The 27,863-nt window shown below is 39.6% G+C and overlaps 2 protein-coding genes across 2 annotated transcripts; one reads left to right on the forward strand and one right to left on the reverse strand.

The window, feature by feature from the left end:
• Positions 1–3,200: 3,200 nt before the first annotated feature.
• sec22b (uncharacterized LOC394761) lies at positions 3,201–12,308 on the reverse strand. Its single transcript, NM_203825.1, is given in 5 exon segments — positions 3,201–4,094; positions 5,605–5,751; positions 7,862–8,022; positions 8,448–8,557; positions 12,213–12,308. Coding segments are annotated over 5 exon segments (648 nt in total). The 5' UTR covers positions 12,288–12,308; the 3' UTR covers positions 3,201–3,939.
• Positions 12,309–15,234: 2,926 nt separating this feature from the next.
• On the forward strand, positions 15,235–24,961 carry prkab2 (protein kinase, AMP-activated, beta 2 non-catalytic subunit). The gene is given in 8 exon segments (NM_001113101.1): positions 15,235–15,339; positions 17,173–17,349; positions 17,637–17,794; positions 18,706–18,799; positions 20,051–20,171; positions 20,979–21,112; positions 21,911–21,979; positions 22,959–24,961. Coding segments are annotated over 7 exon segments (816 nt in total). The 5' UTR covers positions 15,235–15,339; positions 17,173–17,187; the 3' UTR covers positions 23,037–24,961.
• Positions 24,962–27,863: the final 2,902 nt, after the last annotated feature.

Below are 27,863 nucleotides of genomic sequence, written 5' to 3' on the forward strand. Positions count from 1 at the left end.
GAAAAAGAAAATCAGTTTTAAAAATCTAAATTATTTGCTCACAATGGAGTCTATGGGAGACAGGCTTTCCATAATTCTGAGCTTTCTGGATAATGGTTTTCCGGATAACAGATCCCATACCTGTTCATCAGTAGGATAATAACATCTTGCTTATCTAGGGCCAAATGATTTATATTGTTGTTTTGTTTGTGCTTAGAACTTATCGAAGTGCTTATGTACTGAGTATTCATCACCATTCTTTTTATGGCTCTAATAAACTCAATAAAATGAGCCTCACGCTAGAGGACAGCCTTTCTCACCGTTTTCTCATGACCACACGAATTTGATAAAAAGCTGCCTTGAGATGTACAGTATATTTCACACAATTTCACATTCAGTTCACCCCCAGGTTGCTCAGACCTTCAGAGACTGCAGTTGAGCTAAAAGCCTACCGTTGTATGTAGACAAGAAGACTCCAAAGTAAAGTAAAGGTTCACTTAAAACTCAATCTTTATTAATCCATTTAAAATCAGCACACCGTTACCATTCTATAACTGCAAATATCTCGGAACCCACTAATATCAGATATTGATTAGAAAAAGTGCTGAGAGGATCAGGCACCCTTTAGGGCTCTGGCACACGGGGAGATTAGTCGCCCGCGAACAGGGAGTTTTGCCGCGGGCGACTAATCTCCCCGTGTGCCAGAGCCCTTAAGCCATTGGGCCATTAATTATATCTTAATTAATTATATCTCAGTCTTACAGGCGACTGTTTCATTATTACAGAGAAAAATGTGGATTTTTTGATTAAAATGGAGTCTATGGGAGATGGCCTTTCCGTAATTTGGAACTTTCTGGATAATGGGTTTCCGGATAAGGGGTCTGACACCTGTACTGCAGTAGGGTTTATGAAGCAAACGCTCAATTTTTACCAGTGCAGGGCAATAGTACATCATATATTAATTACTTTGATACCCTTTCATTTTTGGGTGTTACTGTTCCTTAAAATGTAATTGTAATTCTCACCCACCAGTGTCACAATATGTGCGGCCCTTTTGTGCAGTCAGGAAGCAAATGAGAGATCCCACAATATTTGTGAGTTGCTTACCAATGCTTTAGTTTGCAGAATTGTTGCCTTTAGGCTCCACCTGCTGGGGAAGCTGCAGTACTGCCACAGCCCAGGCTCCCTGTTGATCCCTGCTACTATTTCATTATTTCATTAAATCTTCTCACCACCAGGACGTTTCATAAAGGCTTCCTGATTCCAAATGCACCCTATACCCTTACTCTGTAGCTGCCCAAAACTGAACCGTGTATCAACACAATGTGCCTAAAGGGGGAACCATTATCACATACAAAGTGCTGCTGATACAAACGTCACACAGCCAGTTCTTTGTGCTTGTGTGTGGCATTCTAAGCAGCTTTCCAGTATTTATTACAATTTTCTAGTGATTTGTAAATATAATTGCTATTGAAAGCACGGTCTGTCCCTGGCTATTTTTTTTCCCTGCGGATTCTGACAGAATGTAGCAGAAACCAGCCTGGAATGAAGATGGCAAAAGATGTGAGAAATGGTGGTTTGTCAATTTTATGGTCATAACTTTATAAATAAAAACCTCATTTTTGTAAAATACATTCACTAGCATAGATACTAAATGACTAGTGAAACAGGGTACCTGAGAATGTGCATTGATCAATCCCCTCTCTTTTGTATGTGAGAGATGGAGTCTTGGCTGAAAGAAATCATATTCCTGCTTCTTTGTTTTATGAGTTAAAACCTAGAGCCTCCCATTTAAAATTACCCCCATCGTGTGGGTTCTGTCCAAGATTTTATATAATGTGGGACAAGTACAGCCTCACACTGGGGTTTAAATAGGCCCTGGCATTTCAAGTGCACAGAGGCCCTAACAGCCCCCCACATGACTAATAAATAGTGACTGTCTATGGCATCTTACAGCAGCCCCTCTGGCATTTATCAGAACCCATAGATTGGAAGTCCAGGCCTGGCCAAGTATTCCCATGTCACCTCACTGGTGATGTTGCCCATAGCAACCAATCAGTTCTCTACTTTTATTTTCTAACTTGTAGGTGACCATTGCTAATTGCTTGTTATGAGCAACATCACCGGTGATGTTTGTCTCCAATATTAATGATTACATCCAAGTGTATTTAAGCAGGGAGTTTACCCGCAGAAAGTTACTGGCCAACATACATGTCGTACGGTGTGATTGTGGGCACAGAGCATTTGCACTATGCATATTATTTATATAGGTGAAAGCTTCAATGCTGATTTCCTCTCTTCAGGTTCTATATAGGTTTTAATAGAACTAATCCATCAGAAGATGGTGATATTCCTGTGCATCCTAAAAAGTACATGCTCCAGTATGTATGCTGGGTGCAAGGGAGCCCTGGCCTTAGCACTCAGCCCCTGTTGCAGTCTGTGCCCACCAGTGCCCCTGGACATGCCAGTAAGGATAACACACTTCCCACCCATCCCATTTTAATATAGCACTGCCAATGCAAGTAGCACTGTAACCATAGGGGAAACACATGTCCCTGCACCCAGAGGTGCTGGCTGAGGTGCAAAATCATGGTGGCTTGCACCTGTTGCACTCTGCCACATTGTTAGTAAATGACCCGTAATGTATCTAACCAAGAAACCGACCCTTCTATTCATGGGCAGAGACAAATGGAAGGAGTACTGTATATTAAATATAGGTATGAGGCTGTAATACATATACAGCATGGATTGTGGCTTTTAAAGGGGAATTCCACCAAAAAAAGGAAAATGCACTGTCCAATATACAGTCATACAAATATTCAATGGTTATTTAAGTTTCTAGTTACTGCAACTGAAAGCAGCATTTGTTTGTCTCTTTCTGTCCTTTGGGGTCTGACTCTTGAAAGCAGAAGCCTATTTTCCTTTAAGTCTGTAAATCAGCCGCCTGATGCTATATTGTTTCAGAAGTCAGAAACAGCATGGCAGAGAATAAAAAACAGCCACAGATGGCTTTCAATAACAATTACAAATAACTCTTAAACCACTGAGCATGTATATATATGTATGTATATTGGAATTACTTTTTTTTCTTCATGCAAAACAACTGTTTTGGGCTGAACATCCCCTTTAAAGTCCAGTACTGCTCAAGAATCAACCTAAAATAAAAGCACCATTTCCACATATATGTAGATATGAAAAACTTGCTGTACTTTGACAGAAGATAATGGTAGATAATATGTATCATTTATTAGACTGAGACAACTGTTTTCTTCCTGCTGAATGCAGCTCAGTGCGATACTTGGGCAAGTCTTTAAAGTTCTACCTCCCCCCCCCCCCCCACACCCTGCTATGAAACAGCAGTGTCAGTTTTATTACATGTAAAATCCCTTTAATAATTGGCAACTTGCAGTATAATTATATAACTACTTGGTTTCCCCAGATCCTGTGTGTTCTTGGTGAGCTGCAATATCCTAGTATGCAAGCTTGTTTCTTCTGATATTTATCCCATTGAAATGGATCTGTTTATCCCCTACAAGGCCTGTGGAGCAGACACTGGGAGCAAAGTGGCTTCTTCTGGAGTAGTAGAAACCTGCTTATTATATTAGTAGCCTAAAAGGGATAGGAGAGCAACCAAGAATACGCTGTCAGATAGCAAGGGAGGGTTCCTAGGAACCAGTCCAGGGTGGCTGTGCAGAGATGACAAGATAAAGGAACTAAGCCATGTGCATTCTTACTCCTAGCTGGCCATTGGAAAAGGAGCACTACTTTTAATGTTTATGTTCCCTACAAGCCAGCTGTGAGGCCAGAGCATCAGTGATCTCTACGCACACTGTTATGTGCAAAATCCATTAACCGCATCACTGCAGAGATGGCCACTAGCAGTGAGAGGGTTAAGACCTTGGCAAACACTCCCCCAACCCTCTCTCATCTTCACAGTATTTTATCTCCGTCTTCCTCGCTTCACAACCACCAGAATCGGATATACACAATGAGCATGACGGAGAAGACTGCTACGGCGGCCAGCTTGGCGTAAGTGGAGCGCATGTTCAGGTACTTTGCATCTTGGCGGTACTTCTTTGACAAGGTTGACAGGTTGCTGGCCTTCGAATCCAAAGCTGCCAAATATAAATGTTTATCAGATAAGTGACAAACTATGAAATGTTTAATGTTCTGCACACAGACTGCTGCTGTCTCTCACAAGGCATGTACATAACCTAGCCTAACTCTAACATGCTCCCCACTCTGAAAATATAAAGAACAACCTATGTCTGTCCCTCTTTCCTATATGGGCTCATTTACATCTGCAAGTTCAGTGCGCCAAGTGCAGTTTTGGATCACAATTGCACTTGCAGACGTAAATGAGCCCTACTAGCCACCACTATTCTCTGCCAGAAAACACCTTGGACCAATTACCGTCCACCATCATATAGCTCTTTGACTGAATGTTGTGCTTGTATATAAAACAAAAGGGTATGTGCCATAAAAGGGTGTGTGCATTAAAGGTGGCAAAGTAATACTATTTTAAAAATATACTCACAAAGAAACAATTATATTATGTATTAAAATATCATGGCTCATGTGGCTGATCCTATGTAAGACACTATGGAAACCTTAGTCCAGCAGGTTCTGTTCTCACTTAGGGGACCACATGGATATCAGCCACCATAAGGGAACCATGTCATTCAGGTCCAGAAGTGAAATCACTGACTTGTGACCAGCAGGTCTCCCACTAGAGCCCACACCAAAAGCAGGAGACTGTCTAACAGCATTTTTTTGTTTGTTTGTTCCTTCCAAACTCCAGCTATGGGGGACCCTCTCTGGTGTCTGTTCAGCTGTGGCCAGAAAAATAAGTGCTTCAGGAAAGGAAATACTGAGGAATGCAGTCTGCCCATCTAGAGGTACTTTAGCTGGGGAAGGGTTGTGAGAACAATTACATAGTGTGTGAAAGAATTAGTTGCTTTCCCAGAATTCCTATAGCAACCTAATTGAAACCAGAGAAGAGTTTGCCCTGTAGCTGAAGTTTATGGTAAGACACTACTATATAAATATAGGCATCTCTCATAGAGGAACACAATGGTGCTAAATATTTAGAGGTATCAGTCACTTAAAAATATGTACAAAGACTAGAAATAAATGCAACAGAAGTCTGGCCAGTGCTATGCAGGAGAGCACAAACATTAAACCAGTGCATTTTTTTTAAAAGACAATTGTAGAGTGATATATTAAGGGTGCTATCATGACAGCAAGTATTTTTAAGTTGGATAGGCAGTGAGCTTTACACAAAGCTTTCGTAGTGACTGGTACTCAATTGTAGAAAAACAAGAGACATCACGGCATAAGCAGCAGCTACAGCTGTGTATCAGCCCTTCCTCACAGCACCCTCTAGGCATTTTGCACCAGAACACTCTGTAGATCCATGGGGAGGGGATAAAACACTCAAAATCATTCAGTGAATCAGAGTCACCTGCACAAGCCTTGTCCAGGGACACGTATGTATCATTTGAAAATGCAGCATGGTTAAGGGTTTTGTACTCTTCCCACCCTGTCTGCCACTACCCCACAGTTAAAGGGTAAATACTTATGTTTATTTATATTTACATTTCATATATCAAGCACACAACCAACCTGAAAGTGCTTCTCCCCGAAGCAAAACTTCTTCAATATTAGCAACCATGATTCTCTGCACATCCTGCAGCTCAGTGTTAACAGAACTAAGATTTCTTCTGGCTCGGCTGTCGATGTATGACTTCTTTGTCTTCTGGATGTAGTTATCTGCATGGGCCAGAAACAAGAGTAACCAGTATACAGGTTGATGTCATTTATAAAACAGAACAACTGAAAAACACACAATTCTAGAAATGACTATAAAAGTATAAATAAACAAGCCTGAAAAAGTAATACATAGGGTAGGTACATAAGATGATCTGGGGAACAGTGTATTGCTAAGACAAACTTAAAGGAATACTGTCATGTTTTTTCATAACCCATCAGTTAATAGAGCTTCTCCAGCAGAATCCTGCATTAAAATCTCTTTTTTAAAGTCGCAAACAAGTCTGGCTTGGGACTCCTCCAGTTACATGGGAGTAGGAGAAACATTAGGTTACCTAAAAGCAGTTCTAATGTGTAGCACTGGCTCCTTCTGAAAGCTCAGACTCAGGCACAATGCACTGAGATGGCGCCTACACAACAATATTACAACAACAAAAAAATACATTTGTTGTTTTAAGAATAAAATGTTAAATGGTAGAGTAAAATATTAGCTAAGTAAACAGTATCATTTAGAAATATATAGTATAACATAAAAATCATGACATAATCCCTTTAAGGTGGCCATACACTGAAAGATCTGCTCATTTGGCAATGTCGGCAAACAAGCAGATCTTTCCCTGACATCAGTTTGAGGTAGGTGATATTCGACTGATCTAATCGTTTGGCCCAAGGCCCAAAACATCAAATCACATTGTTGGGATGTAGGCTATTGGTGTGAGGACCACATCATCTCGGTCTGTTGGCAGCCTCTATTGGCCCATGTATGGCCACCTATATTTATAGATTGAAAGTTAATGACTATAAAGGCAGGAGATAGTTAACCATTTAGGGGTTTTACTTTTGGCAACATTTTGTTGTTTAAGATGCTGGTTGACAACCGGGCTGATTCAATTCATAGCTTGTGATTCTCTCAATAGAGGCAGAAGGTTGTGAGTGAGACACTGCAATGTATAAGCATATAATAGGAAAAAAATGTTGCATCTCGCTCATGCAGGAACCTATAGGAATGTTTAGCTAAAGACACATATTACGCAACTTGTAAGCGGGTTTAGATCAGAACAGTTTAAATACTGGATATCATTAATAAATATCACAGTGAATTCTTTATTGTGCTGCACTTTTTTCATTCTCAGATCATTGCACCTTTGAACCTAAGTTGCAGGGACATGCCTAAAGACATGGGCATTATGTAACATGCACAGCCCTTGTACAGAAACAACTCCAGAGATGTTGGGATACATTATGTTATCTGGGTCAGGTTTCGGTTAAAGAAACATTTTTCCTGTCAGGGATTTCTTAGAAGTGTAACATGACAATGTGTCCCATTAAACAAGGAGTATCAATCGATCGATCAATGAAGAAGCATGTGTACTGGAAGGAACAAACTGGCTTCCAGTGTGCATGATCATGTTCTGCCATTAGCGCCAGAAAGTAAGTGGGCTGGCATGCCAGCTGCCAACCCAACTGCCCAGCTCTTCTCTTTAGTTCAAGTTCTGCAGAGCAGGGACATTCTGGTGCAAATAGGAAAGGGAAGGACCCTAGGAATAGGCCTTAGGAAAAGTACAGGTATACTGATCCTTTTAAGGGCCATCATTAATTCATTTTATATTACCTTTCTAGTTATCAAATGCAAATTATAATAATTAAATGTATAATCAATTTATTGCCTTGTTTTCTCAAGATTCTACAAAAGGTGTTAATCTGGCTTATGTAAGCCTCCATTCAGCACTTGTATCATTTTGTACCATACAGAATTCTGCAGAAAATCTAAGGGGCATCTTTATTATAGTGTGTAAGCCAACATCACTGGTGATATTGCCCATAGCAACCAATCAGATATTTGCTTTTGTCTTCTAACTTGTAGGTGAATGTTCAATTCAAATTGCCGATTGGTTGCTATAAGCAACAATTATATATGATGCAGTTTTGGTTCATTGTACCTAAGTGGTCTTTGTCTGTGTAGTTTGGCAGTAGCTGCAGGGGTAAAAGAACACAGACCCATTTGTACAAGCGATACACTGCTTGTCATACATTCTGAAGGGCTCTTCGGCTTCTTTTAGCCCTAACTGTGATGGTTTTCTTTTCAGTTTTATGCAGACCAAGGCAGCCTTACCGAACTCTATAAAGGAGTATGGCCGTGACACGGTGGGCACTTTCTTCCCATGTTGTTCGTCAAATTCAGAAAACAGATCTTCCAGATAAGCAAAGGCCAGCTTCTTGGGGAAAGCAGCTTCACAGAGAACCAGATAACAAACACCTTTCTCAATCAGATAGCTGAAGCCAAGAACAGGGAAAAGTATTCAATCATATGTAAGTATTCAGTGATATGTATTATAAGTATATAAGTGTAACAGGAGCATGCCATTTTTAACGCTGAAGGGAGAAAAGGGCACATAATGAGCAGAGGGAGAGAAGTCTTAGTACTCAGAGAGGGGATATTCCTGGCACTGCTTATAAAGCAGAGAGGGCCAATATTGGTTATGGAAAGTTGCTGATCTCTGGCTGCAGCAGTAATACATCCAGAAGCAAGCAATTGCTGGCTAAGGATAAAGTGCAGTTCACCACAGACTCAGCTTTTGTCAAGAACAGGCTACTGTGAAAAGACTGAAGCAATAACACTGAGGACTATTAGGAGCTGCTCTGCTGTGCAATTATAATGACAGTGACAAGAGCTCAGTGTTGCAGCTTCCTTTACTCACTGGAAGGTCATGGCTCCTGCCTCCAGGGTGCACCGCGTTGGAGACTGTTCATTCAGCTTGCGGAACAACTGCTTGGCCTGGTTCTGGTACTGCTGCAGGTCCCTGCCTGACTGTAGGAGGATAATAAGCCATGATTTAGCATTACACATATACACTGCTATATCTTTAACAGAAAGTGTGTGTTGCGTGAGATTTTGATTTAATTACCTTTTTTTTCTGCCTCTCTCACAAAAGTAAAAATATTAATAATAATCTTATTGTTTGGGGGCAGTGGCCTTGGCAACGAGAAAGCAGAATGACAGTGAAAGTAGATTTTTTTTTTATTTATTGCTTATTATTATTATAAGCCTCCCTTATTTATTCTTTATTGCAACAGCCCTGTGATGGTCTGACTCTGCTGGTTCTGATGACATATACCATGAAATCACCTGCAGCAACCAATTAAAATAAAGTATTTAGTGGGCATATGTATTAAAGAAACCATGTAATTAGCTGCTAAGGGTTACTGCATCTGGGCAAACTTTGAGGGTGTTATTGCATTTGGGCACCTGTCCCATGTTCTGTGTCAAGAAACCTTCTTTGCTTCTACACTGTAAATCTGGTTACACTGGCTCCTTAATAGTTTATAGAGAAGAGGGGAGGAAATCATTAAGTATATTTGCTTTTTTTCACAGTACCCTGTAACAAAAATATTGATATTTTTTAATAATTATTAAGGTATCACCCCAATCTATAAAATGAAGCAATGATCTTTAAGTACTAAACTTGGATGTAACAGTCCTGCAATTTACTTGCCTGTTGCCTTATAATCGGCACAAGGTTCTACCTCAGGCTTTAGCCTTATTATTAATTCCTTCACCTTTACGATAACTTTTAGTATGTTATTGAATGCCCTAATCCTTACAACTGGTTTTCACTATTCATTTTTTTAAGTTTTTAATTATTTGCTTTTCTCTGCTGCCACTTTCCAACTTTCAAATGGGGGTCACTAACGCCGGCAGCCAAAAACTATTGCCCAGTGAGGGTACATTTTTATTACTCATCTTTCTGTGCAGGCCCTCTACCACTGCCAAGTTACTAGGGTAAAAAATACCCTAGCAACCAGGTAGCCGCTATAAAATGGAGAGCTGCTGAACACAAAAATAAATAACTGAAAAACCATAAAAAATGAAGACCATTTGCTAATTGCCCTTTAAAGCCCTTCTCCTTGTGTACTTAACCCATATCTTCAAATTATGATATGACCAGTAATTAATATTTACTGACCAGTCATATGACTATGTATATGACTATTTAGGTGCACATCATTATTTTAGTCAATGTTTTGAATGATGGTTGCACTAATGAATGGGGTTTTACTCTGGCCACATTTCTTTCACTGTTATAATTTAACCCCCATGCTCAACAGCCTCTGTTCCTCTGAGATATATAATTAGGTGTGGGAGGTGCATATGAACAATTTTTAGTGTTAACCGCCATTTCACTAACTGGTCCCTGATGCCCATTGTGGCAAAAACCACTGACATTAAATCATTCAGCAAATAATAATCTGCCAACCAACATGTTTACTGAGAAAGGGTAAAGTGTGATGTCAACGGCACTGCAAAGTTCTGGACTGGTTCCATGCAGGATGTCCTGGGGTAAGTGCCTAAATAAGCAACGGTATATTCTATGCAGATTACACATGGGTAAATATATTTATTTTGCCTGCTCCTATATTTGCATGATTATTCTGTATCTATGCTCCTCGTATAGTTCTTATTACGTGGCTATCCTTGTGGGTTTCCACTTTACCTTAGCCTGATACACAAAGAGCTTTATATGAAAATTAGACCAATGAGGGAAGGTTTCATTATAACTCGAGGGAGAGCAGTAATTACAGCTCACTTGCTAACCTGCAGACAGCAATACAATCCTCAATCTTCATGTAAACACATTTTATGTATAGCTCCTGCATTGCCATAGGAGCTAATTACAGCACTACATATCCTCCTCTCATACAGTAACCCTTAGGCACTGAAATAATGGCAAACAGTCCTTTGCATACAAGGGAACAGTAGCAGCTTTTCCAGTTACACACCATGTACATTACTGTAGCACATTGATAAAGGAAGAACAGAAACAAGTTGCTATAAAAGTGCAACAAATCAATAAGTAGCTCTGGAATATCTGTGTTTTGTTGGGTAATTAGAGCTGCACTGTATTCAATAATGCTCCCAATCTGAACCCATGCGCTTCTACCCTATGACCTTTCTACTCCGTAACTTTACGCACACTTTTTTAAGAAACTCTTGCACAAGCCTTGCAACATAGAAGAGGTGGTCATACCTCCTGAACAGAAGGATAAAGGTCTAGAGGCTATTTTTACTAATAGTGCAACAGTGCCTTTTCACTTGGACACAATCAGGCAGCTTCTGCTCAGATTGCCAACACAACCTGTGACCTTATACATCCCTTAGAGGGCCACATACGGTCTATGGCTGGTCAGTCCTGTGATATAATCTTTAATAAGGCATCTTATCTACATGCACAGGGTACTATTTAAGTACTTACCGTCACAGTTATGCACACCCTCCCACCACTCTATAGAAGCACCGATAAATCATAAGCATAGACCTAGGCATGTCCCACATGTACACCTTTTTGGACAAAACCAAAGCTACCTATAACCCTCACCTGTACAGGCTAAATACATGGAACACTACATATAATGTTCATTAATAGTGGCACAACTAATATACAACACTACGCACAGCCTTCACCTTTCTGGCTAATCAGTATAAACACACAATAGAATAGCTAATTCACACCTGCATGGACACAGGTATGGTCACTATACATAACCACAAACAGCTCTACATTCCGCACACAGTTAAAGTCATACATATCTAACATCTGTATGGTCTAAATGTATCCGCACTGCTTTCTTTATAAATATAGATTGTAAGCTCTACGGGGCAGGGACCTCCTTCCTCTTGTGTCCTCGACTCTTAACTTATTGCAGCTGTATTTATTTATTGTTATACTTTGTATTTATCTATTATTATCTTATTAACACCCTGTTTGTATTAATGTATTCTACTGTACAGCGCTGCGTACATAAGTAGCGCTTTATAAATAAAGATATACATACATACATACAAATATCCCTCACCTATATGGCACAATAAATATGCCCACAACAGCTTACATAGGCCGTGCCTGTAGCGGAGCTGTGCATAATAGCCAGGTACATACTTGCTGGCCAGACCTGCCCAATCAACGGAACAGAGACAATGCAGCCAGTTATGATAGAAATGTATGTCTAACAATGTATTTTATAGGTGTCCCAAAATGAAGTTGACAGGCTACCTGTGTGTGCATATACAGTAGTCAACCCTACACATACACTACACTTCTTTATATATACAATGTACGCTCACACATATACACAAACACATTATTCATATCTCATCACAGTGTAAACAAACAGCTAGCACTCAGATACACAGCTTACCTGTATTCCCATAGCGCATAAACACACACAAGCAGGGCACTGCTTATAATAACGCACCCAGCACAATAACACCCTCGCTTGAATGGATACAGTGAATATACACCCCAGTACAACTGCCCCTGAGCTATGTAGCCCAAGGTTTTGCTTCTAAACATCACTCCAACATGCCCTCAGCTACATCTGGTTCCCTATAGCTATTACTATGCACTCCCCAACAGGTGGGCTCTCTCGAGTTGAAGACATGTTTGACCTGTATATGAACATTTCACCTGTTCGTCCTCCTGCATGGAGGCAGCCAGCGGGAGTCCGTCAGCCACTCGGGCGATCATCGTTAGCAGGACCATGTTGACCGGGGGAGACAGACGCACACACACACAACAGGGCTAGAGATCAGGATGAGCTGGCCGGAAACGTTGCTCTCCACCCCCCTGCTCCGCTGGCAGTGACAGGGTTCACACTGTAGTACCGCCCCCCTGTCTGTCTCAACAAAGGTTCCGGGGTACGAAAGTTCCTAGGGAAGGAAAATGAAAGTTACGGCGCCTAGGCATTTGTGCTGTGGATTCGCCATCTTTTATTTGGAATCTGCCAGTATTGTCTTTTATAAATCGATGCTAGGCAAAATAATGAGTAAGAAAAGAAGGGAAATCTTTTTCTAGAGACGTGATATCTTGGCATCTTAATACTTTAAGGTTTCCCCTAATTTCTGAGCTGCTGCTGGAACAATTAATGGTTTTGCATGGGCCAGGTCATAAATGGCAACTGAAGCCCTGCTTCACCCCAATTGCATATGAGGCATCTTACCCCTTTTTGCCTTAATCCATTAAAACTCAGTTCATGTTCTGGCCCACCTACCTTCAGCACATACAGTTGCCGCCTGCCCAGGGTTTTACTGGCCTGGCTGGTAAAAATGATGCTTGATGTTGTGCAAAGACAGGGTTCACTTTTACTTCTTGGCCATATTTGCCAATGACATAAGGGGTTGAGTAGGTACCAGGAGGGTGAAGTTGTGATGTGTGGGGCCTTAAATGGATGAAGTGGGTCAGATTTGGTAAGTAGGCAGGGCTTAGGTGCATAGAAGGGGTGCAAAGAGAGGGACCCCTGACTGCAGAACCATTGTAACCCCCTGTAGTACATTATTGAGTTACTTGATTTATAATATATATTTCTGCTTTGATATATCATTTAGGTTTAGTCAATAAATAATTCAGCACATTTTAGGGAACTATTGTGAAGATAAGGGGAGTCCAGTGTACTTGTTGCTGGGTAAACATATATAGTAAAAATAGACATTTTTTATTGTTACATAAGAAACATGGGTATTGTTAGCCAGCAAATAAACAAGCATACAGCAGGCAGACAATAGCCGCTTATACACAACTTATTTAAATTAGACATGACTGAAGAGGTATAAAGCTCTTTATGGAGAATTAAACTCAAAAAATCAATATGGCTAGAAATGCCAAATTTTACATACTAAACTTGATGCAGCAGCCTAAAGTTTCAGCATCTCTATAGTAATAATTATCCAGGTCCTTACAGTTATCACAGAAGCTTCCCATCTTGGATGTTGCTAGGAGTGTTAGTGACACTGCATATGCTCAGTGTGCCCTGGGCAACTGTTGGGAAGCAAAGCTTAGGGGTTGTTGAAAATTATCAAGCCAAAAATTAGGTTTAATTGTCATATACGCTGATGCCACATGGCTGATTAATAAATTCTGATGCTAATTGCACTGGTTTCAAAGCTGCCATGTAATGTGAATCTGAATAAATTACTAATCGTCCCTAAGCTCAATAACTGACAGCAGCAGCAGAATATGGGCAGTGAATCAGCAGAGAAGAAGATGGGGACCAACTGGGGTATTTTTGGAGGCACATATCTTCCCTGCCAAAAGACTGTGGTTGTCTCAGGCTAGTAGAGAAGCCCAAATCTCTGCTATTGCGGGGACTAACTGCTCCGAAATGCCTTTTCACTGGCAACTAACTCGCTCCATGGGTCCTTAGCCTAAAGGTTCATACCTTTATTACTCCCCCTGATGGTAGCCCTGACATTTCCACTTCTTCATTTACTGATGCACCATACACCATGGTGCATCAGCTGCTTTGTTTTTTAAACCTACCCATCCATAACTGGGCCACCATCTGCGCACACTGAAAATCATTTCATATATGGTTTTATCAGTATGTATATGGTCAGCTTTGCTGGTGTCAGTTACAGTACTTTATGTGGAGGCTTGCCATATTAAGTGGCATTGCTAGTTTTATGGTAGCGTAGATGTTTCGCTTTAACCTACCTCCCCAGCTTTCCAGGGGCAAAAGATAGATACAATCACACAGGACATATTACAGCAGTTGTTTTAGATATTTACATCAGAGATTTCCAAAAAGCTCATTGGAGAATTTCAAATATATAGACTGTAAGCTCTACGGGGCAGGGACCTCCATCCTCTTGTGTCTTTGACTCTTAACTTATTGCAACTGTATTTATCTTGTATTTATTGTTATACTTTGTATTTATCGATTATCTTAATAACCCCAGTTTGTATTAATGTATTCTACTGTACAGCGCTGCGTACATAAGTAGCGCTTTATAAATAAAGATATACATACATACATACATACATACAAATATTTACTTTAGTGCTACTGTTTATTTATGTTGTAAACTGAACGCTTTTTTCTTTACATACCTACTCCATTAGTGGTATGTAGTGTGACCAACTGCACTGGCTGCTTATACTCTAGCACCAACCGACAGAGAGTCATTTTCACAATATTTTTGTACACTCGCTATTGCGTATAGCGGGGAGGGCATTTCCCGGACACAATAATATGTTATACATTGTATTTATCTATTAACTTAACCCCCTGTTTGTATTAATATATTCTACTGTACAGTGCTACGTACATAAGTAGTGCTTTGTAAATAAAGATATACCTACATACAAACAATAAGGCCCTGTTTCTGTGCAGAGCAGGTTATAATGGGTTAACATAACCCTAAATACTCAGAACAACCCACTTGAACCGGAAACAATGACTTGCACAACTAGGCGTATGTATTAAAAGATGATTTATATAATTGTTATATAGCACGTTGGAAACGAAAACTAAATCGCCTTGGGGGATTTTTGATCCAGTGCTTATAGGGTTACCCGTGCCACAAGCCCTACTTTCCCCTCAGCTTCCCTCCACTAGATGGCAGAGAGATGAATCGCTGATGCAGGCCTGTTGCAAGTGGTGCTGATTTGCCCGGCTCGTCTGCCACACAATCTATTTGCTGCGTGTGACAAGCGGCTGTGCAATGTGTCACGGTTAGAGCACAGCTGAGAGCTATTCCCGGCATTGCACAGGGGCTACCCCGCTCACTCCAAGGGAGAGGGACCTGCAGCAAACGGGGTAAGTTTCCTTAGCATCCTACACTACATGTCTGTTAGTAAATAGGGTACATCGTTCTGTGTAATTATTACTCAGCAAATGACATTAGATGCCAGCGCTGGGCGCAGGGCATTATGGGAATATTTCCTTGTCAAGTTGTTGTTGTTTCCCTCCTGGCTTCCTTGCTTTATATTTCTATTCACTCTCATGTAGTTCCTAGGTAACTGCTCTATAATATACAGGTCCTTCTGATGTGTTAATATTAAATAAGTCCTGGGTGATGCCTATTGATATATGTATTGTACTAATAAAAGGAGCAATGGAATAAAGTAGCCTTTGTGGTAAGCGGAATGGAGTTAGAGGGCAAAGTAATTCTGTATCATGGCACTGCTGTTGCCATAGTTATTATACACAAGCTGCTAAATGAACTGCAGTGCTTTGCTCTAAGGAGCTCTGGGTAATATGTGGTAGCTGCTGTGTTTGTATATAACTAAACCCCATATTCTAGTCCTTGTGTTGTGCCTGTCACTCTCTAGAGATGCTGCTGGCCAGTAAATTACTGCTAATTACTGTGTCCTGTTTCCCATTAGGCTTCCTGCCAGGTGTCGGATTTACAGACACTGCGATTTTATGTCCCAGAATAGTGAAGAGGTTATTACTGTATATTTGAAAGTTACTTAGTACATTTTGTTTCATTATGGAAGATTCGTATATTTGGGTTCACATTTCCTTTAAAACACAAGCTCCAACACGTGCTCAGACGCAGCAATTTCGGCCACACTCACTAAAACCTATTACCAATATGCTGTTATCCTGTGCAGAGAACTGAGCCCAAGCCTTGCTACTGACGTGAGATTGCCTCAACCTTTAGTTCCTGTGGAGATCCCATTCAACAAATAGAATGGAACTGGATTTATAGAGCTGCTTTTTTCTGGGGATACAAAGTACATCTCCAAAGTTATGGCAGCTCTGTTTGGGTGCAATAACTGGAGCAGCAAGGTCACAAGGATCTAATGCTGGGATACATGAATAGGTCTCCATCTTGAGATCAGATGTCACTGTCCTTGATCTCATGAACCAAAGAGCCAGCTACATATAGAAAAAAACTATGTAATGATATAAAGCAAAAAAATAAGGAAAAAATTAATATACAAGGCATGCAAAGCTAGTATGGATTAGGGATACAATACACATATACAATTGCTTATTGGTAGGAGGCAATAAGGGAAGGGCCATTCCTGTGTGAGCTTACAGTCTAAGAATATTTCCCATTTTTTGTAAATGATAAAAGACAAAAAACTGTAGTGAATCTGTAGTGAATAGCCTTATTATTATTTATATTTTTTATTATTATTATTACTACCCGGTCCCTGCCCCAGTTGAGCTTACAGTCTAAGTTCCTATCAATGATATCAGTAGCCAGTTCATATTTTTGGAGTGTGAAAGGAAACTGGGGTACCTGGAGGAAATAACACAAGCATGGAAAGAACATACAGATCCCATGTGATAGAGCCCTTCATTCATTCCAGTAAAGGAGTGAGAATGAGTGTTACAGTTACCCATTGCTTATTTTTCTTTTTTATTTCTTAAACTCCAGGCACTCTGAGGCTGATATATATCATACTGAGGTCATTGTCTCTCCTTGCATTGACTTGCATTGCACATTTCTAGACACAGAAGCTGTGTAAAGATAAACCATGCTTTCTTTGCATAGCTTAAATAAGATATATGATTCAAAATTAAAACAATAGCCTGAGCCATATTAACCCTATTTATTAGTTGTACTTTTGGCTCTCTTACATATTTCCCCTTCATATAAAATACACTTTACACCACAACTTGTTTGCTTTGCAGTGGCCTGAGCCAAATATGGGTAACACAGCAAGTGATCGCTTATCTGGAGATCGGCATGGCAAGTCCCACCGTGCAGATGGAGCAACTGGGGGACACTCTACTAAGGAGCATGAGGAAAACAAAATCATGGTTGGAAGCACAGACGACCCAAATATCTTTAGTACTCAAGAATCTAAGGTATTCCAATGAACTGAAAAGCTATATGAGACTGGAGTGGGAATGTGATCTTTTAATGCCATAGGGGTCATTTACTATGACCCGAATGCTAGTGTTAGAAGGGATGCAAAAATACATTCCATAGTGCTTCTTCTAAAGAGTTTATTATATGTGGACCTCCTGCTGTTGAACTACATTTCTGAGAAATCCCTTGACACAAAAGGTAGATAGCAACAATAGCTGGAGACCCACAAGTTATTGTTTCCCGAGCTATAAATCTATTTCTAATTTACATTTTGGCAATGCAGCACCCTGGTGACTCAACGTGGCCCCAGGAATCAGAGGATCCTGGAAAATCAGCTCAGCAAGGTCGTCCCACTGTAATCCGTTGGACAGAAGGTGGCAAAGAAGTCTTCATATCTGGGTCATTTAACAACTGGACTGCCAAAATTCCACTGATTAAAAGGTAGTACAACTTACATAAAAATAGGCATATATTGGTTTTGTATTTTTTAGTTTACATGATTGTCTTACCTGTAACTCTCTAGCTGGGCAGAAGTCATACTTTTTAAACATATCAGGGAAGGCTTAATATTTTTTTCCCTAACAACAGGTAGCTTTTTTATTTGCACAGTGGCACCTGTTTAAATGAAAGCAGCCCAGGGGCATGTATACCTATAGAAATATTTATTAACTTAAAAGCTATATGAGACTGGAGTGGGAATGTGATCTTTTAATACTATAGTGCGCTCTTTCATCTACAAATATTTGTTTGAATCTTGCTAAGAAAATAAGTGACTTGTAGAGCTATAATCAATAAATACTCATTTTAAGAGACAAATCTTAGTTGTATAAGACTGTAGCTTAGCACTTTTGTGTATATTTGTTTATAATACAGAAGAGCCATGAATATACTATACATTATAAAGTAAATAATGTACCCCTATTGTAAAATATAAGGATATTAAAAGTCACCAAGGAGTTCCATGACTACATAAAAGCACAAGGCCCAAGGACACATGCTTTTATTCAGGTCATGGAACTCCATCACTAAGCACTGATTTTAACTGATGACATCACTAAGCACCATTTCTAAGTATATAATTTACAGGAAATTTGTGGCTCTTCTGTATTATATCCTTATAAATGGTGCTTATTGATGTTGTCAGTTATAATCAGTGCTTAGTAATGTAATGTCTGTCACAGAAGTTGCTGAAACTTGTGTAATTTCTTAAATATAGTAACCCCTGTTGTAAAATATAAGAATATTAATAGTCACTGAGTTCCACGACTTGTATAAAAGCACTTGGTTTTTTATTCACTACATGTTATTCATTCTGTCGGTTTAAACTTCTCATTTTTAAATTTGTCTTGTAGCCACAATGACTTTGTTGCCATTTTGGACCTTCCAGAGGGAGAGCATCAGTACAAGTTTTTTGTGGATGGCCAATGGGTACATGACCCTTCTGAGGTAAATCGGGGGAGAGCTGTAGCTTGTTTAGAAAGGCTATCCATTCACACTAAATCTCAAAATTCCACACATGAGAAGCTTACAGGGGAGAATGACTGTTTATTTGGCTGTGTTATGATGAGTTTGTGTGTTATGATTCCCAGTGTCATTGCACATAACTGTATCTGCTTAAAGGAGAAGGAAAGGCTAAGTCACTTGGGGGTGCCAAAATGTTAGGCACCCCCAAGTGACTTAGATCGCTTACCTTGTACCCTGGGCTGGTGCCCCTGTTAGGAGAAAAAAGCACCAGCCCAGGGTACCTGCAGGAAGCGCTTCCTTCTTCCTTTTTCTTCTGCCAGCGAAATCCGTGGGCCGGCGCATGCGCAGTAGAGTGAAAAGCCGACTTTCTTGTTTCAGTTCGGCTTTTCACTCTACTGCGCATGCGCACGCAAGCGAATAGGAAGTGGAAGCGCTCGCTGCTACCTCGGGCTGGTGCTGTTCTCTCCGTACAGGGGCACCAGCCCGGGGTAAAAGGTAAGCGATCTAAGTCACTTGGGGGTGCCTAACATTTCAGCACCCCCAAGTGACTTAGCCTTTCCTTCTCCTTTAAAGCGATACTGACACGAAAAAACTACTTTTTAAAATATGAATCTACATAAAAAGTTACCTATAGGTCATGTTGATCATTTTTCACTGATAGGGCTGCTTTTGTGAGTAATTGTTACTTGAAGTTCCTAAACCCGACTGTTTTGCTAACCTGACTGTCCCTTCTCAGCCTGTCAGTTATAGCTTCTAATGCTAACAGACTCCTGCTGCACAAATATTGCCGCCCCCTCATAGAGAAACATGGGGGATTAGATAGGTAATGTAAAAGCCTCAGGAAATATGTTTATGGCAAAATTATAAAGCTCATGCAAAGACAATGTTATGAAAGATGTAAAAAAGTTTTAATTTCTGGTGTCAGTATCACTTTAATACAGAACTGATCACAACTAGTATATATTTGCACATTTTAACCTTGGCCTTGTTGTGGTAAAATTAAATCATGCTTGTGCCCTCTTGTTGGATACTTTCTGTATGACAGAAAGTAGACAACAAGATATGTTTCAAATTTATGCATTATACACATCCATTTACACAACTTGAACAGAGCTAGTGCTTGTAAGTGCTAAATCATACTCTTAGGCTTTCCTAATATATGGAGAATGTTCTGACTGTTAAAGTGATAGGATTATACCAGTGGCTTCACTGCAAGTCTCATTCTCTCTTCAGCCTGTGGTTACCAGCCAGCTTGGTACAATCAACAACTTGATCCATGTTAAGAAGTCGGATTTTGAAGTATTTGATGCTTTAAAATTAGATTCAATGGAGAGTTCTGACACATCAGCTAGAGGTAGGAACTGGCATTCATTTGTTAGTTTGTAATACAACCTGTTATTCTACATTGGTAATCTGGTGCTTTCAATTGCATTGTTGCTAGTTACCCAACTGAAGCAATCAGCATGGCAGCCTATATACAATGAAGGAATGTTCTGCAAGCAATAAACTATGTGGTCACTTACTATCTAGTAAATACAGCCATGAACACTCACAGAAACGCTGCACTGAGTTCTCTGTCAAAAGATTTCTTGTGTCTGTTTTCCTCTGCTAGAGACATGCAGCTCTCTCCTCTCTCCCCTGTCCTGCTCCCCCCTCCCTCAAGAATGCTAAGAACTCCCTCCCCCACCATAGGAATGTGGATCTGAGCCAATCAGCAGGAAGCTTCCTCATAGTCTTACAAACTGAGCATGTACACCGGTCTGGGTCTGGGTGCAGGAGTGAGGCATTATGGGAACTTTTTTTTACACAGCTCAGCGTTTTTTCTTCCTGTTTGGCTTCTGATCGGGAGAAATATGGGGAGACTTAATGGCACTATTGAGAGAGCTGAAGGTATGCCTGCAGCTTGAGATTAACTCTTTATTAGCCTTTCCTTCTATGATTATCAAGGGGTGTAATATTTTAGGGAGAAATTATTTAATTTCACTCAGTCCATTTAGGAAGAAATTATTCCATTTCACACAGAATTCTAAATATTTTTGTATTAAGATTTAGTGCCTGTATTTGCTGTCAGTGGATCTGAAGATAAATGTATTACATATAATGATCTGATGCAGACTTGTTGCCCTTTTCACCTATTATTTTTCATTTTGTTTCTTGATAGACTTATCAAGTTCCCCTCCTGGACTTTATGGCCAAGAACTATATGCTTACAAGCCAGAGGAACGCTATAAATCACCTCCTATCCTTCCTCCCCATCTTCTCCAAGTTATACTTAACAAAGACACCAACATCTCTGTGAGTTTAAAGCATTATATATTTGAAGAAGCTCTTTATGCTTTTGTTAATGTTCTTTTACCTGGAGAAATTAAGATCCAAATATGTATTTTTTCTATTGCCCTTAATCCAGGAGCAGGCAAGCCAAGTTTTAGCAGGTATTTTTTAATAAAGCATTCAAAATAATAAATGGTGTGCAGGATAGGGCAATTATTGGGGCAGGGTAGAATAGATTTTTTACTTAAAAATGTTTAGTGTTACTTTTCCTTTAATGGGGCTACATATAAAAGTCTCTAGAAATGCTTTATAGTGTTCATAATGGCCAGGCAGCATGCAGCTTCGCAACATTTTCCAGACCAACCACTGATCCGCTCAGCTCTGAGGAACTTACGGAAGCAGATCCGATTCTCTCAGCCTGGCAGAAAAGCGCAGGGCTGAGAGAAGCTTCATCTGACCTCGCCCTTAAGCTGATAAATTTGAAAAAGTAGATTTGAAAGAATCAATACACCTATATTGCCCCCACAGTATAAAGAGAGAAATGTGTAGAACAGTTTTTGTGGGCACATCTTAATACAAAATCCATGTTTAATGCTGGCATTTCCCATAGGTCAGTATGTGGTTACACAACACTTCAACCCTTCTTTTATCTCTTTACTTAAAATTCCTAACATTCTTCTTAGTATTAGCAGAGGACAATCATTTGCTCCTACTGGTAACACATTTTGTGTTTTAAGTGTACAGACATGACTTGCAACACATGAAAAGTTTGAATATGAAGTTATGTTAAAACCTTCTCTAACACATGTATGTTTATTTTAGTGTGATCCTGCCCTCCTTCCAGAACCCAATCACGTCATGCTAAACCATCTGTATGCTTTGTCAATAAAGGTAAAGTTTTCTGTTAATAAGGGGTTAAAGGAAATATTTCAGACCCTAGTAATGCAGAAAAGTATAAAGGACTACCATACAGCTTAGCTGCCAGCATCATGAATATCGTTAACAATCTAATATTGTGAGATTAGACCTTACCACAGTAAAATTCACCCACTCTCTGTTCATTCCATTGGGATTTTTAGAGACGTATTTATCAATAGGTGAAAGTTAGAATGTACCATTTGATAAATACTCCTCTAAAAATACCACATGAAGAAACAGAGTGGAGTATTTTACAGTGGTGAGCTCTAATTTTACACTTTCATAAATATGCCCCTTCATGTGATTTACCTGCTCCTTTATTAAAAAAAACTGGGACAGTAACTCACAAGAAATAGGATTTCATGCATGCTGGTTGCATAAACGAAAGAGTGTGGGTCAAAGTAGTGCTAAAATATGAATAAAGCCTGCTCTGGAAAACCTGTGTGGTTAAGCCAAATCCCGGCACAGTCTCTTCCAGGACACAGTCCCACACTCCACTCCTGCTGGACACTATAATGGAAGCAGTCCCCGCGGTTGCAGGGGGCCCAGATTGCAGCGGTCGCAGGGGGTCTGCTTCCCTCCCCAGCCGCTCTTTTACCTATTCAACATAAGTGGCTGGGAAGTAGTGGACACGGGCGGGTGGAAGATTTTTTTGCCTTACAAGCCAGCGCATGAATTCTCAGAATTGCTTGAAAGTGCAAATTCATAGAATTACTACTTAGTTAAATGCAATGGGGGATGTGTTAACTGTACAAGAATAATGCAGTATACATTTTTATATTTCAGTTTATAGTTTTTATCTTAAACTAATCTTAAATCTTGTAACTGATCAATAATATTTGATAGTCATCACAAGCTAAGCTGACTGAATAGTTTCCCCTTATAAATGTTGGGGACCCACAACGCACTTAATGTACCAACCTTCTGTGATGTATCGATTTTTGTTTTTCAGGATGGAGTAATGGTTCTTAGTGCGACTCATCGCTACAAGAAGAAGTATGTCACCACTTTACTGTACAAGCCAATTTAGATTAGGCGCAGTTGTCAGTCTATCTATGTGTGTGGCATAAAATTGGTCGGATACATACCTTATGGATGAGCAGGTTGAACCAGTGTTTTATACTTGTTCTAAACCTAACTTGGTACGGTTGGCACATGGGAAGTGTTGCTAAAAATTATATGTTCATGGTCCATTTATTAAATAAGGTGGACTTAAACAGGAAGAAGTGGTATTTTCACAGTCTGTACTCCTTCCTGTGATGCAATAAGCAAACACCCAATATTATGCACCACTGACTCTTTAACTTTAAATGCAAATACTTTTTAGAACTAGCAAAACTAGAAGCTGATGAGTATGTTAAATAAAGGATTAAAATGATGGCAAGGTTGGCTGAAACCTGTCCTGGAATGGTGAATGGCACATTATTTTGTTGCCTTCCATTGCTGTCTTGAACCAAATTATACATAAAAACCCCAAGTAACATTTACAAATGCCCTATAACCGTCTCTTATATAGTTAAAGTGTTAATTCTCACATAGTGTTATGGTATCTTTGCAAAGTAGAACAAACACCACTCAGATGAGCATGTTGTGCGCCTAATTAAATGTGTCTGTATCTGAGAATGTATTTACCTCTACAGTGTTCTTTCATGTACAGTTCTGTGAATGGCTGGTTATAAACCTAACATTCTTAATACTGTCACTTGATTTCATGGTGTTAAAAGTGCCCTTAGCCACAAAATTGTACCTGTGTCATTAGTATACATTGTGGCACTTGTCCTGCTCCTTCTGTCCTGTTATCCCATGTTACATTTCTCTTTGCACGTTGTTATGCTGTTGTTTATAACTTGTAATCAGTGTTTAATGAAGAAGAGTTGGAAGGTGTTGCTTTGTAAGGTTTAATGTTACCATTGGATTGTGTTACAATGTAAAACAATTTCTAAATAATGATTGGGTATTTACACATTTAAGTGGAACCATGGGAGACAACTCCCTGTTTTGTCCATTATCTACTGATAAAATTGTTACCGAGTGCCTCCTGGCAGACGGTAAGCTAACATAGACAAATATTAGGGTAAGAAACTCTTACACATAATGTATTTAGATATGTCTGCCAAAAACAGAGCTCAAATTTTTACAATTGTAAGTTCAATGGATACAAGTAACCAGAAAGGGTTCAAAATTCTGTTTCATTGTTTTATCATATTAATAAGTGTTTTATTGTATATTTAACATCTGGGGGATTATTTATATGGAATAGTCATTTTGTAATTAAAAAACAAAGAATAATAAGATGATATTGCTTTTGCTGCCCTGTTCAACTCCAGGCCTTAGGGGCCTTTAAATACCAACAATAAATATATCCAGGTGAGATAATGAGTTATTCATGTTTTTAATAACTTATCTGTGAGGTTAGTGTTTTAAAGGGGAACTGTCATTAGGATTAAAAAATATACAGCAAGTCCTTGTTTAAATAATCTTCACAAATATTTATTTTATATTATAATATTTTAGATATTTAATCTTTAATTATTTTTTATTTGTAGGTTCCCCGCCCTAACATTTTTTCCTGCTGCTAATAGCTATCTCCTGCTTTGAGTCTCAGAATTATTATTTGGAATAGCCAAATGCCAAACAGAATGATAGATATTCAGAGCAGGAAAGAGAGCTAGCAGAAAATTAAGGAAACAGATTTATTAAACATCTATTACACTTTGGGTGCATGTTGATTACTAAGACATCTCCCCTTTAAGACCCTAGAGGGCTAGATGAAGACTGGGATATGGTACTGTGTACACAAAGGTACTCCCAAAGAACGTCACTTTACTAGAGGCTTGTGTGCGAATATGTTTCAGAACTCTAGCTGTGTATGCACTTTACTTTAGAAGTAGATTTGTTAAAAGAGAGCAAAACTGTGAACTTGTTCAATGCAATATTAAACCACAAGTATATTTATTTATTGCCTGTTGTGTTGTATTTCTGTTGTAAGTGTATTTCTTGCTAGGTCAATAGTAGATCACTTACCTTGTACCCTCTGTGCAAGATCATTTAAAGCTCAGTGGCCAAGTTCCTATCTGAAACCTATTGTGTAGAAAACTGATGAGTGCAGGATTTGAATGTAAGTATCTTCAAGGTCCTATTACCAGCAATCTTTGATAGGAGCAATTGTCAGGTGATTTCTATTGAAGTATTTAGGGGCTTGTCTGGAGTATTATGGCACCACATTTTCAGGTTCCAAAAAACACAATGACCGAGTAGCCCTGTGTCCGATTACCCTTAGGGCTAAACTACATAGGAGATTTTGATCAGATATTGTCAAAATCTTGCCACACAACAGCACAAACCTTTGCAGGATTGTCAAAATCTTCTGTGTAGTTTAGCTCTTAACAAGACTAATAAGGAGTGATTGGGACTTTATTCTTTTCCAGTGTTCTACAATGAGTTCTAAGTCCATTCATTCACCCAATAATTGAATAAAGTAGACAAAGATTATATTTCAGTATCTGCAGTGCAAATGGTTTTAATCTAATCCTCCTGTCATTCTGTTTCATTTCCAAATGTATCATTATATTTAATATATAGCTGATTCTCTGGCAATTCTTTCTTTAACAAACTTGCTTACAGAAGCCCAAGAGCTGGCCTGGACTTCCAAGTTTTACCATTTTAAAGTCCATACACATTGTACTTCTGCCCCTTCCCACAGCAAATGCTGGCTACACTCTGCACCTTGTGCTAAACTGCAGATCCAGTACAGGAGTGTAGTGCTTAGAGGCGCAAGGGAGCCTTATATGTAATACCCATCTGTTCTTCTCACCAGTTATTTAGTACAGGACTCTGAAATGCTTGGATCCCCTTTGTGCATTATACAAAAATAGAGTGTGTGCCAGGGTACTCCATTATGTCCAACATTTTGAGCCTGCAGCACGTGCCACCAATGCATATAAAGAAATGTACAATTTGTTGCACTCCAATCAGGAGCACTGTCTCTTAACAACCCCAGTATGTAGCATCCCTGTGACTTCCAGAAAGCTACAGCATAAAACAGCAATTTATACTGAGAATAGTCCAGCTTAGCATTAAACTGTGCTCCAAGCTCAGGGCAGCATTGTCTGCCAACAAAAAATGTTCTGTGACCTCAGCACACACCAGTATAGGAAAAGCACACTGTTGGTTCCTGCCCTGAATAGCTTGCAATCTATAAATTATATGTTTAGCTTTGTCCAGTGCCAGAATGTTGTACTTGAGCTTTAAAAAAAAAATGGATGCAAAATGCATTCTGTATTATGATGGCCCTGTTAAAGGCGAAGGAAAGAGAAGGCTAATAAAAAGTTAATCACAAGTTGCAGGCATACCTTCAGTTCTCCCAATAGTTCCCTTAAGTCTCCCCATATTTCTCCTGTTCAGATGATCAGAAACCTCATAGGAAAAAAACGCTGAGCTGTGTAAAGAAAATTCCCATAATGCCACGCTGGTGCACCAAGACCAAGACGCCTGTACATGCTCAGTGTGTAAGACTATGAGGAAGCTTCCTGCTGTATGGCTCAGATCACACATTCCTAAGGGGAGGGAGGGATTTCGTAGCATTTTTGTGGGAGGGGGAAGCAGGAGAGAGGAGAAAGCTGTACAGTCTCTGGCACAGGAAAACAAAGAGACAAGAAATTCTGTTTCTTTTGACAGAGAACTCAGAGTGCTTATGGCTGTATTTACATAGACCTTTCCGATAAAGCTTACTTAGTTTTTACCTTTCCTACTAAGCTCTATTATCCTTAATAGTACTGCACATCATTGTGTACTGTGCTTTTTGCTGGCACCCCTTAAGATCACACAGTTGCAATAGAACTCCTATGTTTGTCAGACATAGTACAGGACTGGTTTGGTTTATTTTGTGGGAGTGAAAATATGCTATTACGACACTGGTACAGTATATTAACTGAAAAATAGCAAGAGGTTGGGGTGTACTAACCTAGAATGTCCACAAGAGGTCATTTCAATTACAAATGTTTGAAGCAACAATGTTTAATATAATGATATGCTCAGTGCACCAAACATAATGGGTCAGAAACCAAAAAAAAAATAAATGTGTGAATATGCAAGATCTGACTAAATAATATATTGGGGGGGGGATGTCAAAATGTTGCTTCCCCCCAGTAAACCTAAAACCCCAGTCCGGTTCTTCTGTTAGGAGAAAACTGCACCGGCCGGGGTGTATGTGAGCTAGCGATCCTTCTTCCTGCTTTGTTGTTCGCAAAGCAGGGAGCCAAATTTTCACTCAACTTCAACACATTCTTTAATAACATTAACCCTAACTATCAGCTCCACTGGGGCAGTGATTGATGTGTATAATGGGTAATGTCAGTACAGCATTATGGAATATGTTGGCCCTATATAAATAAAGGATAATAATACATTTATGAATGCTATAGGTTCTTCAACATCATGAGCTGCAAGTCGGTACCACCATTAGGGGGTGCTATTCCTCTTGGAGACAAATAAGAACTGTTTTCATACTTACTAAATTCTCTTTTCCTGGTCACTCTCCATATCAGCATTACACTGGAGAGGGTCCTCCCACCCCCGCCCACAGACCAGACTGTCCCTACCCCTCAAAATCTTTCCACCTACAGATGCCCACCTACTTTGTCTAGTACCAAGTTCCAGACTACAATAGGGTGTTAAATGCTGATATGGAAAGTGACCATGCAAAGGGCTTAAAGGAACAGTAACACCAAAAAATGAAAGTGTTTTCAAGTAATTAAAATGTAATGTACTGTTGCCCTGCGCTGGTAAAACTGGTAAGTTTGCTACAGAAACGCTACTATAGTTTATATAAATGAGCTGCTATGTCAACACGGGGGCA

This window comes from Xenopus tropicalis, chromosome 4 (genome assembly GCF_000004195.4).
Source record: "Xenopus tropicalis strain Nigerian chromosome 4, UCB_Xtro_10.0, whole genome shotgun sequence".
Lineage (NCBI taxonomy): Eukaryota > Metazoa > Chordata > Amphibia > Anura > Pipidae > Xenopus > Xenopus tropicalis.